We start from the raw sequence: 25,639 nt of genomic DNA, 5'->3' as shown, positions 1-25,639 counted from the left end.
CCTGAATCAATATTAAAAGTCATGTAAAGTTCAATAATACATCTTTCCAAATCTGCATAAATGATTTCTGTTGGAGGCATAATCATTTGTGAATCAATATGGAAATTGTATGGTTTCAGTCATGAACAAACCCGTTTGTGCGGCTCAACTGCAAGAGGACACCTTTAACAAGTGGCGTTCCCACAGGGAGGAAGCCTATTATTGCCTTTTATGCTACACTGGGTCATGGTGTAAGATGCCTCCCCTCTCCAGTGGTCCAAAGGATGCAGAGGCAATCTTGGGCAGCGGGCAGTGGCATTCCTTTCTTCCGCAAAGCCCGGTCGTAAAGGTATTGCTGTTGCTGACGACGCACATTCCTCACTTGCTTCAGCTGCTGCAAAACGACTGACTAAAAAAATTGTAAACTTTTATTATTTTTTGCAAACTTCACTTGACCTAGTTCCCACATGTTTGTTTTTTATTCGCTTATGGTGATCTGGGTGTCGCTGGCAAGGCCAGCATTTATTGTGATCCAGGCAATGGGTAGGGGTGACGGCGGGGGCGAAGCCAGTTGTAAGAGCCAATGAGTAGTGGAAAATGCCTCTTACCCTGATGCGCTATCAATTCTAATAAAAGGCTGGGCAGAGTTCAGAACAACAGGCTTTTATTAACTACTGAATTGCACTTCAGACAGATCAGGACTATGCCTCTAGTGGACGACCGAATGCCAGGAGCTGCCATGCGGCCGCTCTTATACTCGGTAGCCCAGGGGCAGAGTCAGCTGAGGCATAGTCAGGCACAACAGTGAAACAAGAGTGAACGACAACAACAACAACAACAACAGTGAACTACAGTGGTTTACCGCATTCACCCCTCGTTTAAAATTAAGTCCGGCGGGGTGAAGTGTATCAAAAGTTCGAGTGGGCGAGTCTGTCGGGCGGCCTCGTTTGCCGTCGAGATCTTCGTGGCGACGGTTGCGATGGTACAGCTTCCCGCGACGCGTCTTGAGCGGGGTCCAGCACCGGCGTATCGTCCCCTTTGGTGTTGGGTGGGCGAGTGGGCTCCGGCTGGTCCTGGGGGTGCGGCATGCCGTCTACTGGGGTGGAATGGACAGGGGTGAGAATTGGGTCTACTGAATTTTGGGCCGTGTCGGAGGGGGTTGTGGTGGGGGGCAATGGTGGCGGGTCAGTGGACCCCGAGGGTGCCAGATCTCTAATGGAGACTGTATCCTCCCGCCCGTCCGGGTATGCCACGTAGGCGTACTGGGGGTTGGCATGGAGGAGGTGAACCTTCTCTACCAGGGGAGCCGTTTTGTGGGACCTTACATGCTTCCTCAGCAGGACGGGCCCTGGGGACGTCAGCCAGTGTGGTAGTGAGTTACCGGATGTGGACCTCCGGGGAAAAACAAACATTCGCTCATGGGGGGTTGCGTTGGTGGCTGTACACAGCAGTGACCGGATGGAGTGGAGCGCATCGGGTAGGACATCCTGCCAACGGGAGGTCGGAAGGCCCCTAGATTTTAAGGCTAGGAGGGCCGCCTTCCAGACCGTCGCGTTCTCTCTTTCAACCTGTCCGTTCCCCCGGGGGTTGTAGCTGGTGGTCCGGCTTGAGGCAATACCTCTCATGAGCAGGTACTGACGGAGTTCGTCGCTCATGACGGACGAGCCCCGGTCGCTATGAATATAGCTGGGAAAACCGAACAGAGCAAAGAGGTTGTGCAGGCATTTAATGACCGTAGCGGTGGTCATGTCCGGGCAGGGGATGGCAAAAGGGAAACGGGAGTACTCATCAACTATGTTGAGGAAGTACACATTGCGGTCAGAGGAGGGGAGGGGCCCTTTAAAGTCGATACTCAGGCGCTCAAAAGGGCGGGTGGCCTTGATCAGGTTTGCTCTGTCAGGCCTATAGAAGCGCGGCTTGCACTCTGCACAGACTGGGCAGCTCCTGGTCATGGTCCTGACCTCCTCGATGGAGTAAGGCAGGTTGCGGCCCTTAATGAAATGGAAGAACCTGGTGACCCCCGGGTGGCAGAGGTCGTTGTGGAGGCCCCGTAGTCTATCGATCTGCGCGGTGGCGCATGTGCCTCGCAATAGAGCGTCTGAGGGTTCGTTGAGTTTCCCTGGCCGGTACAAGATGTCGTAATTGTAGGTGGAAAGTTCGATTCTCCACTTCAAAATCTTGTCATTTTTGATTTTACCCCTCTGCTTGTTGTTGAACATGAAAGCAACTGAACGCTGGTCAGTAAGCAGGGTAAATCGTTTTCCAGCCAGGTTGTGCCGCCAGTGGCGCACCGCCTCCACAATGGCCTGGGCCTCTTTTTCCACAGAGGAGTGTCTGAGTTCGGAGCCCTGGAGGGTTCGTGAAAAGAAGGCCACGGGTCTTCCCGCCTGGTTAAGGGTAGCGGCCAGGGCAAAGTCGGATGCATCGCTCTCCACCTGGAAGGGGATGGACTCGTCTACCGAGTGCATGGTGGCCTTGGCAATGTCATCTTTTATACGGTGAAAGGCTAAGCGGGCCTCCGCCGTCGGGGAAGGAAGTGGACTTGATAAGTGGACGGGCTTTGTCCGCATAGTGAGGGACCCACTGGGCGTAATAGGAAAAGAAGCCCAGGCACCTTTTGAGGGCCTTGAGACAGTGGGGCAGGGGAAGTTCCATCAACGGGCGCATCCGGTCAGGGTCAGGACTGATGACTCCGTGTTTCACCACGCAACCAAGGATAGCGAGGTGGGCTGTGCGGAATATGCACTTTTCCTTGTTGTACGTGAGGTTTAGGAGTTGGGCCGTGCGGAGGAACTTATCAAGATTGGCGTCATGGTCCTGCAGGTCATGGCCGCAGATGGTCACGTTGTCTAGGTAGGGGAACGTGGCCTGTAACGCATTCTCGTCGACCATCCGGTCCATCTCCCTCTGGAAGACGGAGACACCGTTGGTGACGCCAAAAGGAACCCTGAGGAAGTGAAAAAGGCGGCCGTTTGCCTCGAAAGCTCTGTACTGGCGGTCCTCAGGGCGGATAGGGATTTGGTGGTATGCTGCCTTGAGGTCAATGGTCGAGAAAACGCGGTATTGCGCTATCTTATTAACCATGTCGGCTATGCGGGGGAGGGGGTATGCGTCCAACTGTGTGTACTTGTTGATAGTCTGGCTGTAGTCGATGACTAGGCGCTGCTTGTTGCCAGTCTTAACGACCACCACCTGGGCTCGCCAGGGGCTGGTACTATCCTCAATAATCCCCTCTTTCAGGAGCCGCGTCACCTCAGATCTTACGAAGGATCTGTCCCCGGTGCTGTATCGCCTGCTCTTTGTGTCGATAGGCTTGCAGTCGCGGGTGAGGTTGGCGAACAGGGGGGGGGGGGGGTGTGATTTTGAGGGTGGAGAGACTACAGGTGGGGCGCGGCGGGCAATTTAAAAACTGCTGGTTGCAGACAGTGAGCGGGGGAAGAGGTCCACCGTATGTCAAGGTGACACTCTTAAAGTGACAATGGAAGTCCAACCCCAGTAGAACGGCAGCGCAGAGATGTGGCAGGACGAATAGCTTTATATTTTTATATACGGAGCCCTTCACCGAGAGGGTCACTACGCAGTAGCCGCCGACGTCTGCTGAGTGGGATTTCGAGGCCATGGAGATCCGATGGCGCGTTGGCCGGACCGAGAGGGAATAGCGCCGTACTGTATCAGGGTGTATGAAGCTCTCCGTGCTCCCGGAATCAAAAAGGCAAGTTGTGGCGCGGCCATTTACCTGGATGTCCATCGTGGACCTGGCTAGCTGATGGGGTCTGGATTGATCCAGCGTGATGGAGGCCGCTGTGGAGTCGGTAGCGTCGCTGTAGAACCCCGGTGAGGCGGCGGTGGGTGAGTCGGGGGCCCGTTGGCAGAATGGCGGACAAGATGGCGGCGTCGGAGAGGAAGGACAAAATGGCGGCGCCCATGACGATCCCGATCCCCACGAGGCTGGAGGGAGGCAAGATGGCCGCTCCCACGAATCGCACGCGGCGCTGCTGGAGGTAGGGGTCTTCTGACTTCTGCAGACGCCAGTGTAGTGTCCCTTCTTACCGCAGGCAGAGCAGACCGCGTTTTTCGCCGGGCAGCGCGCCCTGGGGTGTTTGGTTTGGCCACAGAAATAACATTTCTGGCTCGGGCGGGACATCGCTGCAGCAGTTGAGGCCAGGGCCCGTGGCGGCGCCGCGTCCCAAGGTGGCGGCGGCTGCGGCATCCATGAGGCGGCCGCGCGGTCCGGGGAGTAGGCCTCCATGTTCCGGTGGGCTACGTCCAACGAGAGGGTGAGTGAAATCGCCTCCTTCAGGTCGAGCTCGCTACTTTCCAGCAGTCGCTGCCGTGTGTGAGTGGACCTGAGGCCCGCCACGAGGGCGTCCCGGATGAGCTCCTCCGTATGTTCCGTGGCTGTTACTTGCTTGCATTCGCAGGCTCGGCCGAGTTCCTTCAGCGCCCGTATGTATGCTTCTGTGGGTTCCCCGGGCTGTTGTTTGCGAGACCCCAGGAGATGTCTTGCGTAAACATAGTTGACCGGGCGTGCGTATTGCTCCTTCAAGATGTCGATAGCCCCCTGGTAGCTCGTAGCGTCCCGGATAAGGGCAAAAGCTCGGTGGTTTACTTTAGAGTTCAGCACCCTGAGCTTGTCGGCATCGGCGGCGACGGTCTCGCCGGATGCAGTCAGAAAGGACTCAAAACAGTGCAGCCAGTGCGAGAACTTAGCAGTCGAGTCCGGTTCTTGCGGGTCGAGTTCCAGGCACTTGATCTTAAGAATCTGCAGCATCGTTTTTTTTTTCAGTAGTTAATAAAATTGATGCGCTATCAATTCTAATAAAAGGCTGGGCAGAGTTCAGAACAACGGGCTTTTATTAACTACTGAATTGCACTTCAGACAGATCAGGACTATGCCTCTAGTGGACGACCGAATGCCAGGAGCTGCCATGCGGCCGCTCTTATACTCGGTAGCCCAGGGGCGGAGTCAGCTGAGGCATAGTCAGGCACAACAGTGAAACAAGAGTGAACGACAACAACAACAACAGTGAACACAGTGAACTACAGTGGTTTACCACATACCCTACCTCTGATCTCCAAATGCCAGCCATAAATTAAATGGGCAGCTTGTGGAGGAAGCAGGTACAAAGATGGTAAATTGTGCAGACTCGGCAACAAGCTTGCAGGTTATCCACTGGGAAAACTTGGACCCCTGGATAACATTAGCAGTAAAGACCTGTTCTGTATTTGAATATGCGACCAGAAAAGCAAGTAATTGAGTTTACCAGTGTTAATACATGGGTTTGCTCCAATGACATTGGCTTCTTTATTCCAGGTGACCAGACGCTGAGAAGTCCTGCACTGGAAGACTGTGCTTTATGTCGAGAAAGTGTTTCTTCCTCTGAACTTGCCGACAAGGCGAGAGATGGGGACCTTGAAGGTGAAGTATTCAGCACTTGCGAATACAGTAGTAACAGTTGGGAATGGATGGATGGATCAGACATTCAATGTTGGCATGACTTGATGGATTTCATAGAAATGCACATCATTTTGCTTGCCTTGTGTCTGTGTTTAAGTTGGCAAGTGTTGTTAGGGGGGAGCGGGGTGTTGACCTGACCCTGCTAAATAGCTCCGATTTGCCAGCTGTAACTATACAAAGCAAACCATTCTTTGGGGGAAGATCACTGCACCGGAAATCACTGCACCTAGGCCTTTTAATGTATTATCTTTGCTGACCTTGACTAATTTAATTCCTTTCAGTTAAAAAGACACTAAGGCATGCCCCCCCCCCCCCCCCCTCCATAGGAATTCAATATTTGAGGCGCACGAGCTCCTTCAGCCGGGGCGGGAGACTTCTGCATGACTGCCTTCAGATGATTCACCACAGCAATATTTCTCTGTGATTTCAGCGCAAAGCACTCCTGGTTTGAGCAAGATAGAGAGTCGCACTAAAACTCAATGTAAACCTGGACCTGAAATGGGGTGTTTGACCGTAACCTTCAACGGAGGTGTGTGTATGTGTGTCTGTACACGGGCACTCTCTCCTCCCGACTGCACGCACGCTCTCTTGAGCACTTTCTCTTTGTCTCACGCTCTCCCCATCAGTGCGCATGTCTGTATGTCTCTATCTCTTACATGCACTTATGCGCTTGCTCGCTCTCTCTCTCTCTCTCTCATTCACTCACTCCATGACTGTGTGTGGCTGTCTTTCTGTCCCTCTTTCACTGGTGAGCTGGGCAAAGGTTGCCAGATATAAATCCAGATCAAGCGGCTCTTAGTTAAAGAGCTGTCTGCCAAATGCACTTCAAAGAATCACGCCAATTAATTCTTCATCTTTGGGTGCCTGGGACAGTGCATTGCAGATTTTCTCAACCCTTTGTGAGAGAGTATTTTTTTTCTGGATTTGCCTTTAACCATCTTAGTTTGAATTTTAAGATTATGTCCCCTTGTTTTAGATTTGCCTAATGGAGGGATTTTTTATTACTTCATACAATTCAGTCAGGTCACCATTTAATCTGCTCGCCTCCAGAGGATATCGCCCAAATTTACCCAGTCTCTCCTGTAGCTCCATCCCAGATATCCTGGTGAATCATCCCTACACTTGTTCCAAGGCCAGTGTATCCGATGTACAGTTACACACAAGATTTTAATGCTTGTTTGAATCCACATTACTGACATAAATTATTAGTCCAATTATTTATTACACTGTGATCCGATTGAGTCTGCAAGAACTTCAAACACTGCTGTGACCGCTTCTTGCTTTAATGTTCAAATAGTATTCAAACTACTTAACCCATATTTAATTAGGATCTCGCCAAGATAAAGGGAGGCCTACTGGCTGTCCCAGCAAGATACAAAAGATTCAGTGTTTGCTTTGTAATTAATGGTTAAGCAGTTGGTAGACTGGAATACAGAGCAGTTTAATCGCCAAATAAAATCACAACTGTAGATGCCATTTCTGATGTAATTAAACCGTCATCGAGAAGGACAAGGGCAGCAGGCGCATGGGAACACCATCACTTCCAAGCCTCTCACCATCCTGACTTGGAAATATATCACCGTTCACTCATTGTCGCTGGGTCAAAATCCTGGAGAACACTACCCAACAACAACAACAACTTGTATTTATATAGTGCCTTTAACGTAGCAAAACGTCCCAAGGCGTTTAACAGGAGTATTATAAGACAAGAAATTTGACACCGAGCCATATAAGGAGAAATTAGGGCAGGTGACCAAAAGCTTGGTCAAAGAAGTAGGTGTTAAGGAGCGTCTTAAAGGAGGAAAGAGAGGTAGCGAGGTGGAGAGGTTTAGGCAGGGAATTCCAGAGCTTAGGGCCTAAGCAACAGAAGGCACGGCCACCAATGGTTGAGCGATTTATAATCAGGGATGCTCGAGGGTAGAATTAGAGGGGCACAGATACCTCGGTTGGGGAGGGGGAAGTGGGGTGTTGTGGGGCTGGACGAGATTACGGAGGTAGGGAGGGGCGAGGCCATGAAGGGATTTTAAAACGAGGAGAATTTTGAAATCGTGGCGTTGCTTAACCGGGAGCCAATGTAGGTCAGCGAGCACAGGAGTGATGGGTGAATGATGCGAGTTAGGACACAGGCAGCCGAGTTTTGGATGACCAAGTTTACGTAGGGTCGAATGTGGGAGGTCAGCCAGGAGTGCATTGGAATAGTCAAGTCTAGAGGTAACAAAGGCATGGATGAGGGTTTCAGCAGCGGATGAGCTGAGGCAGGGGCGGAGATGGGCGATGTTACGGAGGTGGAAATAAAAGCACTGGGAGTACCTTCACCGCACGGGCTGCAGCAGTTCATGATGGCAGCTCACCACCACTTTCTCGAGGGCAATTAGGGATGGACAATAATCGCCTTGCCAGCGATGCCCACATCCCCTGAATGAATTTTTAAAAAGCTTTTCACATCATGTGCTGGAATTTAGAGTGTACCTCACGGACGCTGGTTTGATTGCCCATTAAGGCAATGAATATAACCAACAGTCGAGCACATATGTGCAGTATCTAGGCAAGTCTATGAGCAGCATCATTGTAGCACACGGATCAGACTGGTCTCTCTATCCATTCACTTGTTGAAGAAAATCGCATGTTTCAAAGAAAATTGAAAATAATACCAACATACCCAGCATCCTTTTGAGCATTGCGTCTTCCTCAATAGACATTCAGGCTGAATTTAACGCAATTGTTCTGCTAGGAAGGCGCAGATTCCTCCTGAGCGCAGTCATTTTTGTTATATGCCAATTTTTGTGTTATGCCAGTGTATTTCAGTAGGCAGCTTCCAATTTGTAATATTCAACTTAAGTCTCAACTAATTTTTGGGGATATCTGTAACACCACCGTTCATTTCAAAGCTTGGCCAAACCGAATGTAATGCACTGGTTTGCATCCAGAAGTGCATTGAGTTGTTTTTTAGTCTCTCATCAAACTTTCTCTGCCGATTTTTCTCCCCTTTGCTCCTCTCGTGAAGCATTCTTGTTGAGTTTGAGTTCAATAGATGCAGATTGGCCTCCAGTAACTGAGCCATGTGTATTCCAGTGGTGCACACATCTGGCCTCAAAACTAATGATGGTCACCTATACCAATATAATCGATACAGGAGCTTTAAATTACTGTATTAATTTCAAAACACACTTCTTTTGTCTCACCTGACCCAATTATAAACTTCAAGTGTCAAAATCTTGTAGAACAGCCTCCACTATCATGTAATGTAGAGGTACACAGAATAAAACTGGGGAAATAGTCTTTTAGAAGTTTAAACATAAACCATATTGTGTGGATGTATTTTAGGCACTCCCACTGGTTCAACTGTTTTATGGTTAACATGGTGACTGAGCCACAGCAGGTAAGACCCAGGTTTGATCTCTGACCAGTACTGAGTTAGCTGACCTTAGCAAGGATGGTGGTAGAAATTATAAAATTGGCCTTGGAGCTCCTCAGTTGGGGAGGGGAGAATCAGCAGATTTCTGTGTTTTTTTATTTGTTTCTGGGATGTGGTCGCTGGCAAGGCCAGCATTTATTGCCCGTCCCAAATTGCCCTCGAGAAGGTGGTGGTGAGCCGCCTTCTTGAACCGCTGCAGTCTGTGTGGTGAAGGTACTCCCATAATGCTGTTAGGGAGGGAGTTCCAGGATTTTGACCCAACAACGATGAAGGAACGGTGATATATTTCTAAGTCAGGATGGTGTGTGACTTGGAGGGGAACTTGGAGGTGATGGTGTTCCCATGCGCCTGCTGCCCTTGTCCTGCTGGGTGGTAGAAGTCGTGGCTTTTGGAGATGCTGTCGAAGAAGCCTTGGCGTGTTTCTACAGTGCATCTTGTAGATGATACACACTAGCCACGTTGTGCCGGTGGTGGTGGCTTTGTCCTGGATGGTGTCAGGCTTGTGTTGTTGGAGCTGTACCCATCCAGGCAAGTGGAGAGTATTCCATCACACTCCTGACTTGTGCCTTGTCGATGGTGGAAAGGCTTTGGGGAGTCAGGAGGTGAGACACTCGCCGCACAATACCCAGCCTTTGACCTGTTCTTGTAGACACAGTATTTATGTGGCTGGTCCAGTTCAGTTTCTGGTCAATGATGACCCTCAGGATGTTAATGGTTCCGGATTCCTATCCTGGGTACCCGGTGTGCGGGCAGGATAGGAAGTGACTATAATTTCCTTCTTTCCCCCCACCCCCCCAAAACAGTCCAATGGCCTGCCGACACTCGCACATGAAGAATGGCTACTTATGTGAGGCAGCAGAGGCAATCTGTGGAAAGAAGGGGAGAACATTGGCAGGAAAAATCTGCTTGGGTAAAAGGTTATAGAAAGGTTCTAACCGTGAAACCATTTGACAAAGTATTTTAATTTTTTTGCACTCATCAGTTATGCAGAAGTGAACTTGCCCCCGTGGGAGAATGGTGATGCCTTCAACATTAGCATTGCGGTGCACCGAGAACTTGGAGTGCAGAAATGTGATCCTTTTTGTGGTGATTGAGAAGTTATTTTATTGAAACCCCAGTTTCAGTTGCAATGCAATTATTCTGAGGACTGAGGCATGTGATTGAAGTATCCCCTTTGAATTCTGAGTATTTGGTCAGGAACATTTTAGGCTTCGAAGACTGGAAATTGAATAGAAGAATTGCAACAAAGAGCATTGTTGCATGTGCACTGTGGTGTTAAAATGTCACCTTTGTGAACTAAAATTTAAATTGTGCACATTACCCATAGTCTTGTACAGGAAACTTTGTGCTATCCGGCACTGACGGGACCGAGCTGTTGCCGTCCCATCAAAACTGCCGGACAAACCAGCGCTAATGTTGAAACATACGGAGATTTTGAGCTCCGTATCTGGCAACAAACGCTGTTGCTTAGCAACAGCTTCTAAACAGTCGGCCTCAAGTGTCTCTCCAGCTTAGCAACAGATTCAGCGAGACCTTGCAGAGCCTGACTGGTGGGAAAAGAAAAAAAACCTAACGAAACGGCTCCTGATTTTTGCCGGTGGCTCGAGCATTCAGGACAGTTAACCTCCGGATAAACCAAAGTTTCCTGTATGTTGTGTTGCATTGAAGGTATGTGTTTAGATCTGCCGCACTTTACCTAAAATCTGCCACTGAGGAACTTTCTGTATGTCTGTTTGAGGGGGACTGTTTTCAGATAACTTGAGCTCACTATTAAACTCACTGGAAAAACATGGGCACTGTTTGTGAAGGACACAGACTGTCCCTGACAGTGAAGATGTGCACTAAGCTGTTTTGTTTGTGTTTATTTATTTTTTGTATAACACTCTGTTCAGCCTCCTTGGCCTGTTGGCTCTCCTCTTGACCGACAGCATTGGAATGCCACCACTTGAACCTGATCAGATGAAAACCTTGAAAGCATTGAGCAGGAGCTTTTCAAAATAAGGGATTCAAAATAAATTCATTATAAAATGAGTTGGAAGTGAGCGAAAGTGGGGAGGGGGCGGTAACTGCATTCTAAATATTTGCTCCAGACACACTTTCACCGTTTTAAGCGGAGTATAATCTCGCCACAGATTGCCAAGTGAGAATTTAGAGCAGCCCCAGCACTTGATTACTGGTTTCTGTTTCAAACTCTAGGCTTCTTTGAGGTGAGGAAATATTAAAGTGACTACCATAGGAGGGATTCCGTTCAGTATATACAGGAAACTTTTTTTTATCTGGCACCGCCGGTTTATCAATAAGTCGGATTACAGAGAGGTATAATTAAAAGGTAGGAGAGCTCCGTACACAGCAACAAATCCAGGCTTCCCTGTTGCTTAGCAACAGGTGCAAGAACCCCGGCCACAGACCAAGCGTCCCTGTTGCTTAGCAACAAGTGCAGGAGCCCCGGTTACACAGCCACAGATCCAGGAACGGCCACTAATATGAAGTAAAACTTCGCTGAACCTACTCCTGAATTTTGCCGGTTAACAGAGGTTTCCGGTTATTTCGGTGCCGGTAAATCGAGAGTTTCCTGTCGTACTCTCTTTCCACTGTCGCTACCTCTCCACACACATGCACGCACAATATACACACAGGCAGGTCTGTACTTTCCTCCTTTTAACTGTCAAGTGGTATTGGCATGTACTGTTAATTTGGACACCACTGAGCTATTCAAAAGGCATTGTATTGAGTGATGTCCCACCTGACGAATTCGAAGATTAAATTACTCAATTGCGCAAGTTGTAAATGTTCAGCGATGCAGCTACGTCGTATTTACAACCATTAGTTTGTAGCAGTAAGTGGTGCTGGGGACGAGAAATTACTGACATTGTTGGGTGAATGAACAACTGTTGCTGAAGGGGTCGTCTCTTTTCCTGTTTGTGACAGATCCTCCAGAATGGGTACCAGATGAAGCCTGCAGCTACTGTACCGCATGCAAGGCACCATTCACTGTGATCCGAAGAAAGCATCACTGCAGAAGCTGTGGAAAGGTAATCGATTAAGCGCTGGGCTTGGTGGAAGCTTTTGAATGAAATGGGTTTCCAGCACCAAAGTAAATATCATTCTGGAATCCATAAAAAGAACAATACGGTTTCACTTGATCTATCTTCAGTTTTTTATCACTGGCAGTGGTGCTGATTGAAGTGGAGAGCTAGGTGACAACCTTGTGTCATCACATAGCTACAAAGTGCAGTACCCTATTGGTTATGGTACTGAATATTCAAGAAGGAGTTAGATATATTTCTTAAGGCTAAAGGGATATGGGGAGAAGGCAGGGACAGGGTACTGAATTTGGATGATCAGCCATCATCTCATTGAATGGCGGAGCAGGCTCGAGGGGCCGAATGGCTTACTCCTGCTCCTATCTTCTATGTTTCTATGAACATGCAACCCAGAGGTTCAAATTCCATCATGGCAAGATGTAAAATTGAATTAATAAATCTGCTAATTTTGGGGCTAGCACCATAAAATTAGACTATTAAAGACACCAGATCGTTTTAAAAACCCAACTGATTAACTAATGTCCTACATGGAAGGGAATATACCAACACTGCTCAGTCTGGCTTACATGTGACTCCAGTCCCACACTACATGATTGACTCTTAATGTCCTCAGGGCAACCAGGGGTTGGCAATAAATACTACCTTGCCAGTGTCACCCACATCCCAAGAACAGATTTAGAAACATTAAAAGGGTGAAGAGATCTTAGTTTGGACAGTGTGGAAGGAGGGAGTAGGAGATGATTTCCTCTGGTGAATGTTAGCAACATATTAAATATAGTGGGATGGACTTAGTGGATTTAATATGTTAACATAAAATGGCAATAGAGAAAATAATTGGATTTAAGATGGCCAAATCCCCATTAAGATTCCCCCCCCCCCCCCCCCACCCCAGAGTATTAAAAGTATTGGGTGAGGAAATTGCAGTCGTGTTCATCATAATTTTACAAAGCTCTCAAGATTCAGGTATTGTGCCTCTGGATTGGAAAATTGCAACTGGGAGAGGGAGACCAGGTAACTGCAGACCCGTCAGTTTCATAGAATCATAGAAAGTTCCAGCACGGAAGGAAGCCATTTCAGCCCATCGTGTCCGCACTGGCCAACAAAGAGCTATCCCGCCTAATCCCACTTCCCAGCTCTTGGTCCGTAGCCCTGCAGGTTACAGCATCCCAAGTGCACATCCAAGTACTTTTTAAATGTGGTTAGGGTTCCTGCCTCTACCACCCTTTCAGGCAGTGAGTTCCAGACCCCAGCATCCCTCTGGGTGAAGAAATTTCCCCTCGAGCCCCCTCTAAGCCTTCCCCCAATTACTTTAAATCTATGCCCCCTGGTTTTTGACCCCTTTGCTAAGGGAAATAGGTCCTTTCTATCCACTTTATCTAGACCCCTCATAATTTTACACACCTCAATAAGTTTAACATCAGTTGTGGGGAAGTTAGTCCAATCTGTCATCGGGGACAGAGTGACTGAGCACTTAGACAAGTATGAGCTGATCCAAGAGCGTTAGCATAGCTTTGTGAAGGGTAGATCATGTCTGTCTAATCCAGTTGATTGAGGAGATCACTAGCATGATGGAGAGGAGATTCTCTATGGATGTTGTCCATGTGAACTTCCAGGAGGCATTTGATAAAGTTCTGCACAAGAGATTATTTGCAAAAATGGAAGCGCCCAGAATTCGAGGTAACCTTGTGACATGGATTGGTCATTGGTTAGAAACCAGGGATAAAAGTATCCTTCTCTGATTGGCCGGAGGTGACGTGGTGTTCCTCATGGATTTGTACTCTGACCTCAGCTTTTCACCATATATATTAATGACTTGAATTAAGGAATAGAGAGTTGTATATCCAAGTTTGCAGATGACACTAAATTAGGAGCTACGTTAAATTGTGTAGATGAGAGCAGGAAATTACAAAGGGACAGAGACTAATTAAGTGAGTGGGCAAAATAATGCAGATGGGATTTCAATGTGGGCAAGTGTGAGGTCATCAACTTTGGATCAGAAAAAGATAAATCGGAATATTTTCTTACTGGTGGGAGACTGGGATCTGTGGTGTAACAAAGGGATTTAAATATCCATGTACACAAATCACTAAAAGCTAGTGCACAGGTACAAAAAGTAATCAAAAAGGCTAATGGTGTGAATGGAATTGAGGTACAGATCAGCCATGATCTAATTGAAAGGCGGAACAGGCTTGAGGGGCTGAATGGCCTCCTTCTGTTCCCATGTTCCTTGGAGGGGTGTGTGTATGCACAGGTCACTGTTTCATAAACTAGTTCTTTCAGAACACTTGCAATTAACTGGTAACACCTTAGAATTGTGCTGGAAGAAATGAACATAGGAACCCTTTACAGAATGTCGTCAGCAGTCCAGCAAAGCTGTTCCAACTTTCTAACCTAAACTGTGTCTGAGCATCAGGAACCCAACCCATTATAAATCTGGGGCGGCAGGAAGTAAAGATGTTGAATAGCCTTCTTATTGGCTTCCACCTTTGGAAAGTTATTTCACTGGTTGAACCTCTGGCACTTCTTGGTATAGAACATGTTGGCATAGGTGCTTATGATATCCTTTCCTCACTATAAACTATCCCTCTTCATGGGTAGGTCACCCGATTCACGGTTTCTACTGATGTGCATTGCTGAGGTAACCACTAAGGAAGGACCAAAAGCAATACTTATTTCCTCGTCTTGGTCCCTCCTTCTGGAGGAGTAGCTCTGTTCTGTTTAACAGCGCTATAAACTGTACCATCTGGAAAGATGCAAGCTTGACGGTGGGTTTGTCCATCTGCAAGAGATGGTCTTCACGTCAGACAAATGTCAGGATAGTTTTCCCATCTTAGAGAACTCGAACTCAACAAGAAGTAGGGTGGTAGGTAGCTCGTGTGGAGCATAAACACCGGCATGGACCAGTTGGGCTGAATGGCCTGGTTCTGAGCTGTAACTTTTATGTAAATTTATGTATGAACTGTTTGTTTATGTCCGCGTCTTCATTTTAAAAGTGTTACCGGAGCCTCCAGAACTCGGCTGTTAACCTATTTTTGCTACATGTATGAAGTTTAAATGCCTTTTCATTTAACAGATCTTCTGCTCACGTTGCTCTTCTCATTCTGCTCCCTTACCTCGATACGGCCAGATGAAACCAGTCCGGGTCTGCACGCACTGCTACATGTTCCATGTGACGCCCTTCTACAGCGACAAAGCTCGCATCTGATAACTGCTGAGTGAGCTGCCTGGTTCTGGCACGCATGGACTAGTTCAACATGGTTACAGCGGATGTTGGATGTCACCGGTTAGATGGGTTGGCATTGGGTTTTTTTCTTAGTTGGAATGGAAATTTGGCTAAGCCTTTCTCGACAGAGCCAACGAGGTAGATCTGTGAGAGCAGCTTCTACTCCTAGTGCAAATTTTTGTATTGACCTTTTTAAATGCATTTTGATAATGAGCTGCTAAAAGGAAGTACTGAGCTTCCATAGCTGTTCCGCTATGGTACGGTCTTCCACAAATTTGTATCGGAGCTTAAAAATATCCTGAACTGAAGGAAGGCACTACAAGGGGAATGGGCGCAGGGTGTGGTGTGGTGGGGTGGAGGAAGAACTTCCTGGAAGGTTTGGGATTCTGTACTTCCTTATGTTCCTACTTCTGTACGCTGATGACGGTTCATTTAGTGGTAATGCTCATCTAATCGCAGCAGAAATGATCCGGATTTCTGTTGGAGATCAGAGGAGATTCTTTGGAAATCCTACCTGTACTGCTTAAGCAAAGTTAATGCCATTATCTGTCGAGCAGTAGTAACGCCGCTGTTCAAGTTGCCTTCAGCAGAAACCTCCCACTCTGAACGCCAAGTGTCACAAGACCGATATAGTTTTCTTTAACATTCCTGTTAAGTTTTGTGCTTGATTCAGATCTCTCTCTCTTGATGAGTAAGTGATGCCGTTGCCTTGTGTGTGGGTGTGACAGGTTGATGTTGCATTGCAGTGACTGGATTCCCACACTGCAGAGTTCATAATCTCAACTGTGCTGTTGTGGGGATGTTGAGCGAACACCAGACACCACTTCACTGGAAAGATCAGGGCTCCTGTTTCAGGGACCTGGGAGCAGGCTGTCCAATGGCAGCAGCTGCACACACATTGGGAACAGGGGAGAAAAAGTTGTCAGAGTAATTCAAGAGTTTAGAATTGCGTTAAATAAGGTATTGATGTTGGGTAGCTACTTGTGTGTGACTGCAGTATTTAAATGAGTAACCGTACTCTTGCTGTTCAGATACACAATTAATGGTTAACTTGGCATCACCTGGAAACTTTACATATGCCGAGTTCCAGTACATAGTGTTTATTTTTCTTTAGGCAAAAGGTACAAAGACCATTTACGGGACCCATACTGCCAGAGTGGCTGAGCCACTAACAGCATAAGCTCAGCAATCTAAGCTGTGGCCACCACATGTGACTCAGTTACATGCTGCCTTTACCAGTTGAACCATTGGGGGTAGCCCTGCCTGAAATCTCCCCCACCCAAAATGTTCTCCCATCCCTTGGCGAGGTACAGTTCCACGGTCATTGATCTGGTAACTCACCAGTGTAACCACCCTTCCTTTGTAAGCTGATACCATGAGAGTTGGCTGGCTTTTGACTATGGATGGCATCACACCGAACCGCAATCCTTTTCTTGACTGATATCCACAAACTTCGCAGCAGGAGTTTCCTCTCCTTCCCCCCACCCCGTGCTCTGCAGCTGAGAGAACAATTGTCGCACCCCTACTGTTGCCGCTGCAGCCGGGATCAACTCGTTCAGCATAAACCAGGGATTGAAACCGGGAAGTTCTGCCTTGGATAGCTCAGTACTATACTGGGCAGTGCCTTTGCCCATTAGGCCTTTAAGGAGCCTATAGTTTGAGTGTTAGTTCAGCCCAGTCCCATATAAAGTAACCGCCTTCCTATCTAATTCTGTGATAGTAGATTAGCGGTTAGGATCAGATCAGCCATGATCTTATTGAATGGCGGAGCAGGCTCGAGGGGCCGATTGGCCTACTCCTGCTCCTATTTGTTATGTTCTAATTTTATGTTTTTGTTAGTAATTTCTATTGCAAAAATAAACAAACTACTTGATAGAAGACTGACGTTGACTTAAGAACAACCAAAGAATCTTGTAGGAGCTAATTACAATAGAGCAAAACAATGATCAGTTTACCAGTTGTGACTGAGATCACTGCATGAATCAAACAATTGCATGGCTTAAATGAATCGAGTGGGGGACTGACATCTGCAGTGTGTTGGGAGTTAATGACCATGTTGAGAAAGGTTGCCAGAAAAATGGCTTGTATTTAGTGCAATATAGTCAGTATATCCTGAAATCCTAATGGTGGTAGGGGATTTTAATCTGAAAAGTATCTATCTAATTCCTTTCCCAACTTGTTTGAAAGGACTTGGCTGTGTACAGGACAAGTATGCTGGGTGGAGAGTGAATTTTCGTAAGCATTTTCCACAGAATTGCTACAGTTGTTAGACTTCTCACCACTTGATAACCTTGGGAAGAAAGGAATGTGACCACTTTCCTTCCCTCTCCCCTTTGAAACAAAAGCCTTGAGTATATTATCCCAAAGTAAATGTTAATACATTTCCAACCTCCCATCTATGTTTCCGATGCAGATCGTAGGCAATGTAAAAGCATACGTTCTTCAGGGCATGCAGGACGTTCTGTTGGCAGTATTGTGTTGTACACAAGTTTAGCGATGATGGTTCAAAAACACGGTTACCCACATCTCCTTTCATAATCATAGACGATACGAGCAGGAGTAGGCCATTCGGCCCCTCGAGCCTGCTCCGCCATTCAATGCGATCATGGCTGATCATCCAAATTCAGTACCCGGTCCCTGCTTTCTCCCCATATCCCTTGAACCCTTTAGCCTTAAGAAATATATCTAACTCCTTCTTGAATATATTTAATGAATTGGCCTCTACTGCCTTCTGTGGCAGAGAATTCCACAGGTTCACCACTCTCTGGGTGAAGAAATTCCTCCTCATCTCTGTCCTAAATGGCTTACCCCTTATCCTTAGACTGTGACCCCTGGTTCTGGACTCCCCCGCCATCGGGAACATCCTTCCTGCATCTAGTCTGTCTAGTCCTGTTAGAATTTTATAAGTTTTAATGAGATCCCCTCATTCTTCTAAACTCTAGCGAATATAAGCCTAATCGACCCAATCTCTCTCCATACATCATTCCTGCCATCCCAGGTATCAGTCTGGTGAATCTTCGCTGCACTCCCTCCATGGCAAGAACATCCTTCCTCAGATAAGGTGACCAAAACTGCACACAATACTCAAGGTGTGGTCTCACCAAGGCCCTGTACAACTGCAGCAAGACATCCTTGCTCCTGTACTCGAATCCTCTCGCTACGAAGGCCAACATACCATTTGCCGCCTTAACCGCCTGCTGCACCTGCATGCTTACCTTCAGCGACTGGTGCACAAGGACACCCAGGTCTCATTGCACTTCCCCTTTTCCCAATCTGTTGTCGTTCAGATAATCTGTCTTCCTGTTTTTGCCACCAAAGTGGATACCTCGCATTTATTCATATTGGGCAGATGCAGTATAATCACCCAACCTGCCCAAATCATACTGGAGTTTCTCTGCATCCTCCTCACAGCACACACGCCCACCCAGCTTTGTGTCGTCTGCAAACTTGGAGATATTACATCTAGTTACCTCGTCTAGATCATTAATATATATTGTGAATAGCTGGGGTCCTAGCACCGACCCCTGCGGTACCCCACTAGTCACTGCCTGCCACTCGGTGAAAGACCTGTTTATTCCAACTCTTTGCTTCCTGTCTGCCAACCAGTTCTCTATCCAAGTCAGTACCTTACCCCCAATCCCATGTGCTTTAATTTTACACGCTAATCTCTTATGCGGGACCTTATCGAAAGCCTTCTGAAAGTCCAAATACACCACATCCACTGGTTCTCCCATATCTATTCTACCAGTTACATCCTCAAAAAATTCCAGTAGATTAGTCAAGCATGATTTACCTTTTGTAAATCCATGTTGACTTTGTCCGATCCTGTCACTGTTTTCCAAGTGCTCTGCTATTACATCTTTTATAATGGACTCTCGCATTTTCCCCACTACCGATGTCAGGCTTACCGGTCTATAATTCCCCGTTTTCTCTCTACCACCTTTTTTAAATAGTGGGGTTACATTAGCTACCTGCCAATCCATGGGAACTGTTCCAGAGTCTATAGAATTTTCCTTTCCTCTTTCCACTCCTCTTACCTTCCCCCAAGGAAACAAAGCCCAGATTAATACATTAAGACAGCTAACTTTCAAAGTTTTGCTCATCTCCCCTCTCTTGCCACCCTCCCCCTAATTGACTAATGATAGCAATCAATCTCTACCAATTAGTCTACAAAGGACCCAACATGAGGTGAGGAAAACCCCCACTGGTGAGATAGCTTTGTGAACCAAGGGCCATATTTTGGTGCAGAATATCGGCAGGAGTGTGAAGTAGTTGTTGGTTTTTTTCGCTCGCATTATCCTTTCTGTTTCTATTAAGCCTTCAGCCGAAAGTAATTCACCCTTCCATCACCACCTCATCTCTGCTGTTCATCTGCCCCCAGTGCTGTGACAGGGACATGGAGCTAATTGTGGGCATAAACCAGTCGTCTAAGGGGTCCATCTTGTCTCCGCTGTTCACCTTCCCCGGTAGGGTGACCGGGATATGGAGCTAATCATGGGCATAAACCAGTAGTCTTATCACTTATTGTTGAGGCATCAACCAACCACACCACTCCTTTGTTGTGTTTGGCATCGTAATTAACTTTACTTGAGTGTTGGTTATCATGACTTTTCTACAAATTGAATACCATAATCATGTTGGATCTGGAGAGCCAGATGCTGTCCAATTTCTTTCTGTAAAATCCCCTTGACTTGCTACTGTAGAGATAAATAAGTAGCAATCGATTTGCCTGCTGGCAGCTCACATACCTGTATTCCGATAATCTCCTGTCAACTGCTTTCAGTCTTTGGGAGCTCAGTAAACCAATTGTGGCAGCAGTGAATTTGGGAATAATGACAGGAAAGTATGTGACCCGTCTGCGATTAATCACGTTTGAGATATTAAGCAACCCAGCAGAATCTGTTTACAGTGTTTACACTGCTTGGTTTCTGAATTCTCAAAGCACGTCCCATTAAAACCCCTATTTGTAAACCCCCTTTGCTGAACTCGCTGCAAGTCAACTGTACTGTTCAAAACTCTCTCTCTTCCTTTAAACTGGTTGGGCTGCTTTGCAGTGTGAAGTTTCTCCGGGAACTGATGTGGACTGACGGTTGCCATGGAGTCACAGTCCCGTCAGATTATAGTTTGGAGCGGTTGCCATGGAGCCCGGGATGTGGCCGAATTCCTGTTCTCCGATAGTTTACAACACTTGTAACAGTTTTGAAAACTCACTCCACGTTGTACAGATGTTCTCTCTTTCCCACGTCCCCCCCTCCGGGCGACAGACTTTGGCCATGGTGTTCAGACGGATCAGAGGCCTTTTCCCCAAATCGAGCACTCTATCAGGATTGTGCTGTTAATTGCTTCAGCGTTAACTCTGATTTCTAACCTCGTTGCTTGATTTTTCAAGTGTACAATATCGATATTTTCAAATAGGAAAATCCCTTCCAATCAGCATCCAATGGAATAACTGGGGTTCGATCACTGGACTAAATTGTGGTTGGGGAAGGGGGGGTTAAAAACTTAATTGTGCCATTTCCTAATCACTGAACTGCACTTCATCCCTGTTCAAATACAGTGGGAGCAAAAAGAACAAAACCGGGTAGGGTACACTGTCCAGCAGATGCCTTTGCATATTTTGCTAATTAAAGCTTTGAATATAATTAAATATAATATTTGACTGCTTGTTTGAGGCTCGGTGAGCATTCCAGAGCTGGTTCACTGTTGACTCTTCCCCTGCCAGTAGAGTTGTCCCATAAGGATAGCGTTTCTTGCAGCTCCACCTCTCTGTGTGTGCAGCTTAAGAAACGCCAAGTATGCAGTCTATTCCTGATGATCTGAAGTCGATTCTTTTCCCTGTTTTTAAAAAAAAAAAAAAAAAAAATTGAATTCAGAAGTGGCATGGAATTAAGAGAAGACAGTATATTTATTTTGATTTTTAAAATCAAAATTGGTCTCTTGCAAATTAGAAAGGATGTTTGTGTTTTCCTTTTTGCAAGTAATTGTTCAGGTAATTCTCAATTACTGCATCATCCTAGGTCCTCGGAATTACTTTTTTCACAATCAGCTCCTTATGTTCCACATACTTTTCAGTTAATATAATGAAGTTTATTTCTGAATCAGTTTCGCGGCATTCTAAATCGAGTAGTCCAACCTTAATTTCACATGCATTTCACTTGACCAGTGTCGTCCAACAAAAATCGCTGACTAGCCACAGGTGAGGCGACGGAGACACCGTTTTAGACGTACATATTTTAGTAAAACACGCTTTAACGTAAAATACAGGTAAATGGACTTCCTAACAAACATCTACCACTGTTCAGTGCAAAGCTTTACAGTCTTTTTCACCAAAGTTTGGAGTTCGACCAGATACTCGCATCTTGGTGTAGCTTCTAGGTTTTTGTCCAGAAGTTGTGTTGAATTCATCAAAAGTACTTTGAATTCATCAGAGTGATTGCTGAGATTGTTAACTCGCACAACCAGACATGTCTGATCTATCCCCCCGCTCTCCGTCCGGACCGGCCCCATCCTTGCTGTCCATCCAGAACACGGCTGTGTGCTGACAGCCCTTTGCCATGGCTGCCTCACTGCTCGCAGAATCGGCCGAGAACACTCCGCTTGGGATCAATTTTCTTTCGTTTAGTCTGCAACCAATTTTAAATGGCTGCTTCACCGTTCAAACCTCGTTGGAACTGCTCCTTGCTGCCCGCGTTTGCTTCTGCTGGCCTGCAGCGGTTATTCTGACTGGTCGAGCTGACCATGATGACCGCTCCCATCACCATGTAATGTTGCTGGTGTTTCCATAGTGCTGGAGTCTTGTGTTTTCACCCATGTTGCTCACCATTTTAACAGATTAAGAACATAAGAATTAGGAGCAGGAGTAGTTCATTCGGCCCCTCGAGCCTGCTCCGCCATTCAGTAAGATCATGGCTGATCTTCGACTGCAACTCCACTTTCCCCCATCCCTCTATCCCTTGGTTTCTCTAGAGTCCAAGAATCCATCGATCTCTATCTTGAATATACTCAATGACTCAGCATCCACAGCCCTCTGGGGTAGAGAATTCCAAAGATTCACAACCCTCTGAGTGAAGAAATTCCTCCCCTTTTTGGTCTTGAATGGTCAACAATTAAGCAGTAACAAAGGAAGTAAAGTGCACACAATGATCGAAAAACACTCGCGCACTCTGCTTCACATTTTACTATTTTACCAAGAAACACACAAAAAGGTTAAAGCTGTGCAAATATGAGTACTGAGATCATCTGTCCGGCACAGACTCGATGGGTCGAATGGCTTCCTTCTGTGCCATGATGACTCTGACTCTATATGCCCCATGACATTGTCTATTCCTCCTTTTCTTTACTCATGCAATTAGCCACATTTGGATTCCCAACGAACTACATGTGACTAATATTAGGCAGCCCTGCATTTAACCAAATACTCCATTTCCTCAGTTGCTTCAGCGGTGCAGCAGCCATTGGTTGCAGACTTAACCCCAAGGGAAATATATCCCAAGCTGAGTGCGCCAGGCAGATTCTGTGAGCAGCAAGACAATCTGTGTGGTAATGGTGGCGGTTTATTCCCAAAGAAAACACTCCCATCGCTGGAGCACACTGCTCTGCCTAATGAGAAGTATTCCTGTAGGTGCGAGTTCAGTGCTGTTTTAACGTAGGCATATCACTGGCTTTACTTTAATCCATTCATAAACATAAAAAGCTGTTCATAGTTTTTCTTGAGCACAGGGGTAAGGTATTTGAGGCTGTACTTTCCACAGGACCAGTAATTAGTGGCATTTGCATTTTTCCCCCTTGGGGAAATATTTAGGGCCAATTTTTTTTAATTGTCGTCGAGCCAAATGTGGTTGCATTTCCATCTTGGTTCCAGCTGGTAGGTAAATTTGTGAATGGGACCATGTGATATGTAAGAATAAGCAAAAGTCTTGTTATGGAAACCACAGCACAGGAGGTTATCCGGACCATCATCCCGATATCTATCCTGGCGTTAGCTCTGCCCTACTCCCATTTTCCTGCTATTTCCCCCTTTATAGATTTATTTTCAAATACTTATCCAATTCCATTTTTACTCATCCAATTCCATTTTAAATGATAATCTCTGCCTCAATACTCACGAGATAAAGCATTCCATATTCTATCCTAATAACACTCTGTGAAAATTATTCTCTTAACTTCTGGTGATAATCCTCAGGCAATGCCATTAATTTGCCAACCAGTGGAAACGTTCTCACTATTTACCAAAATGTTCCTCGAAGAACCTCCCCCCCGCCCTTGACCTTTATTCCACTGAGGAAAGCACCAGGTTTTCTGAGCTTTCCTTCTTGATGATAACTTCTCATTGCTGGTATCAATCCAGTACATCGATGCTGTGCCCTTTACCATGACTCGAACATCCTTCCTATAATGGAAAGTCATGAGTCACCTTAATCTCTTCTGGCTCAGGTGCATCTAAAGCATTTCCGGTTTGATGCCATCACTGCCTGCTGCAGTATTAAAGGCTCTGAATCCTGAAGTCCCTTGTGCGAGTAACCTGCAGCAAGATGGCAGATGCCTAACCTAAATTAGATTACACTGCGGTCAGATGCCAATTGGCTAAACTCTAGTTCCAACTGCAAAGGAGGATATGACATGTCAACAAAGAACCGATTGGCAGGGTTTCTGCCAAATAATTAACTGACTTTCCTGTTAACTGCACGAGGAGGTTTTGGACATGGGCGAGTTGATCGATTCTGTCTGTCCTTCCTGCAAGGTGGCTAGCCACTGTGGAATGTGCAATGGTTTCTCTTGCAACTTAAAGTACTTGCCAAAGCTAATCTTCCCTGCAGCCATCTACCCTCTGTCCAGGGTATAGCTGTTTCCTGTGCTCACAGTCTATTGCAAACACTCCAGTCTCCACCTCCTTCCGTGACCTCGGTGGTGGCAAGGGGTTTCAGTCGCTGCGAATATCCGTTTGCAGCAATAACAGCCTGTACCGCCAGCGAATGGGATAACACGGCTCGAGTGTGTTGGGGCTCTGTCGTGCCACTGGGTGTGGGTGGGGGGTGGGGGTTTGCACGCCTTCCCTATTTCAGATCAGATTGAAGCAAGCAGCAAAACTTCAGCTAGCTGTCCTCGCCCTTGAATGCCGTATGAACAAAGTACAATTTTCTTGCTTAATTACCAGCGATGCTCCTCTACCCGTTACTGTCGGCGTTGGCAGATCAGATGGACCAGCAGAGTTTGGGCGTGTGCTACTAATGGCCAGATGTGGCTCGGCTTATTGAATGAATGCTGTAGAAAAGCCACCGATGCTATGTGATCAAGCTTATACTCTCAGGCTTCACTTGAATACATTGCAATGCATTTTTACTTTTTAGAAAAAATATCAATACAAAAGAGCTTTTTTTTTAAAGAGAGTACGATAACTTTGATTAAAAATGCACAAAGTTTGGTTTCCTCTGTATAATTTGAATTGTATTTAATGGATTGTAAACTATTTATTCAAGGCTTTCTTTGGTCTCATTTTGTAAATGCTATTACTAAGATTCATTGAATTATAATGCTGTATGACACTTACCTGAGATCTTAAATACAGTAGTTTCATATATGGTACAAATTAAATAAAATCTAGAGGACTTTGATGAAAAGCACAATAAATGGTACAGTTTTAATGAATTACTGCTCTCGGTGAATTGTAAGAGCTGAAATGGCTGACTTTTACCTCCGGTGTTTAAATAAAATGGTTGACGTTTTACGTGGATATTTTCAGACTTAAGTAGCTTTCAGGTGGGAATGTGTCTTTCACGGTCCTCATTGAGCCCTTTTCAACAAATCCAAAAAAAATGAAGTGGACTCCTGGGTGCTTTTGAATTAAATGGGCTGATGAAGTCGACCCACAAGTCTACATGATGACACGGACTTGAGTTCAAACCAAAACATACCCAGGAGGCAGAAAAGCAGCTTCTCCCCTCTCGAGACTCGTGTTCGAACCCTGCTCTGGAAATGGTGATTAAAAGATCGCATCTCTGCAATGGCTGTTGAGGGAAATGAAAAGCATCCATATAATCTCAACATGGTCCCAAGTGAGGGTTAGTTAATGGTGCAATATAGCTTCAATTAGGAAGCTTGGCAGTGCTAAAAGGAAATGTCATCTGGTGCAATAGAGCATTCTCAGCTGAGGTCGGCGTTTTCACACCCAATTGTCTGCAATGCCCATTTTTTTCCCTTATTGGATCTTTTTTCATTGAGGACACATAATGCATAATGCATGAGAAAGAGATCCTGGGTTTTAACGCAAATCATCCAACAAAAATGTTTCTATGAAAGCATTACAATCTAAAGAACGAACGAACTTGCATTTTCTGCAGCACCTTTCATAACCTCAGGACGTCCCAAAGCGCTTTACAGCCAATAAAGTACCTTTTTTTTTAAGTTTAGTCATTTGTAATGTAGGAAACTCGGAAGCCAAATTGCTCATAGCAAGCTCCCACAAAGGACAATGTGATAATGAGCAGGTAATTTGTGTTTTTTTTTAGGTGTTAAGGTTGAGG

At 46.3% G+C, this 25,639-nt stretch overlaps 1 protein-coding gene across 2 annotated transcripts in view; it reads left to right on the top strand.

Moving 5' to 3' along the window:
• Positions 1–24,847, top strand: part of zfyve28 (zinc finger, FYVE domain containing 28) — a 243,262-nt gene extending 218,415 nt beyond the window's left edge. For both annotated transcript variants that reach the window (XM_085972658.1, XM_085972573.1), the window contains 3 exons: positions 5,294–5,398; positions 11,781–11,884; positions 14,970–24,847. In XM_085972658.1, the coding sequence (XP_085828784.1) occupies positions 5,294–5,398; positions 11,781–11,884; positions 14,970–15,101 (341 nt within the window). In that variant the 3' untranslated portion in view covers positions 15,102–24,847. The remainder of the gene's footprint in view (positions 1–5,293; positions 5,399–11,780; positions 11,885–14,969) is intronic.
• The last annotated feature ends 792 nt before the right edge of the window (positions 24,848–25,639 follow it).

Source organism: Somniosus microcephalus, chromosome 1 (assembly GCF_052327205.1).
Source record: "Somniosus microcephalus isolate GS21.2 chromosome 1, FLI_Smic_1.0, whole genome shotgun sequence".
In the NCBI taxonomy this organism is placed as follows: Eukaryota; Metazoa; Chordata; class Chondrichthyes; order Squaliformes; family Somniosidae; genus Somniosus; species Somniosus microcephalus.
Note: the sequence above shows the minus strand (reverse complement) of the source record. Positions and strands in the feature narration are given on the sequence as shown.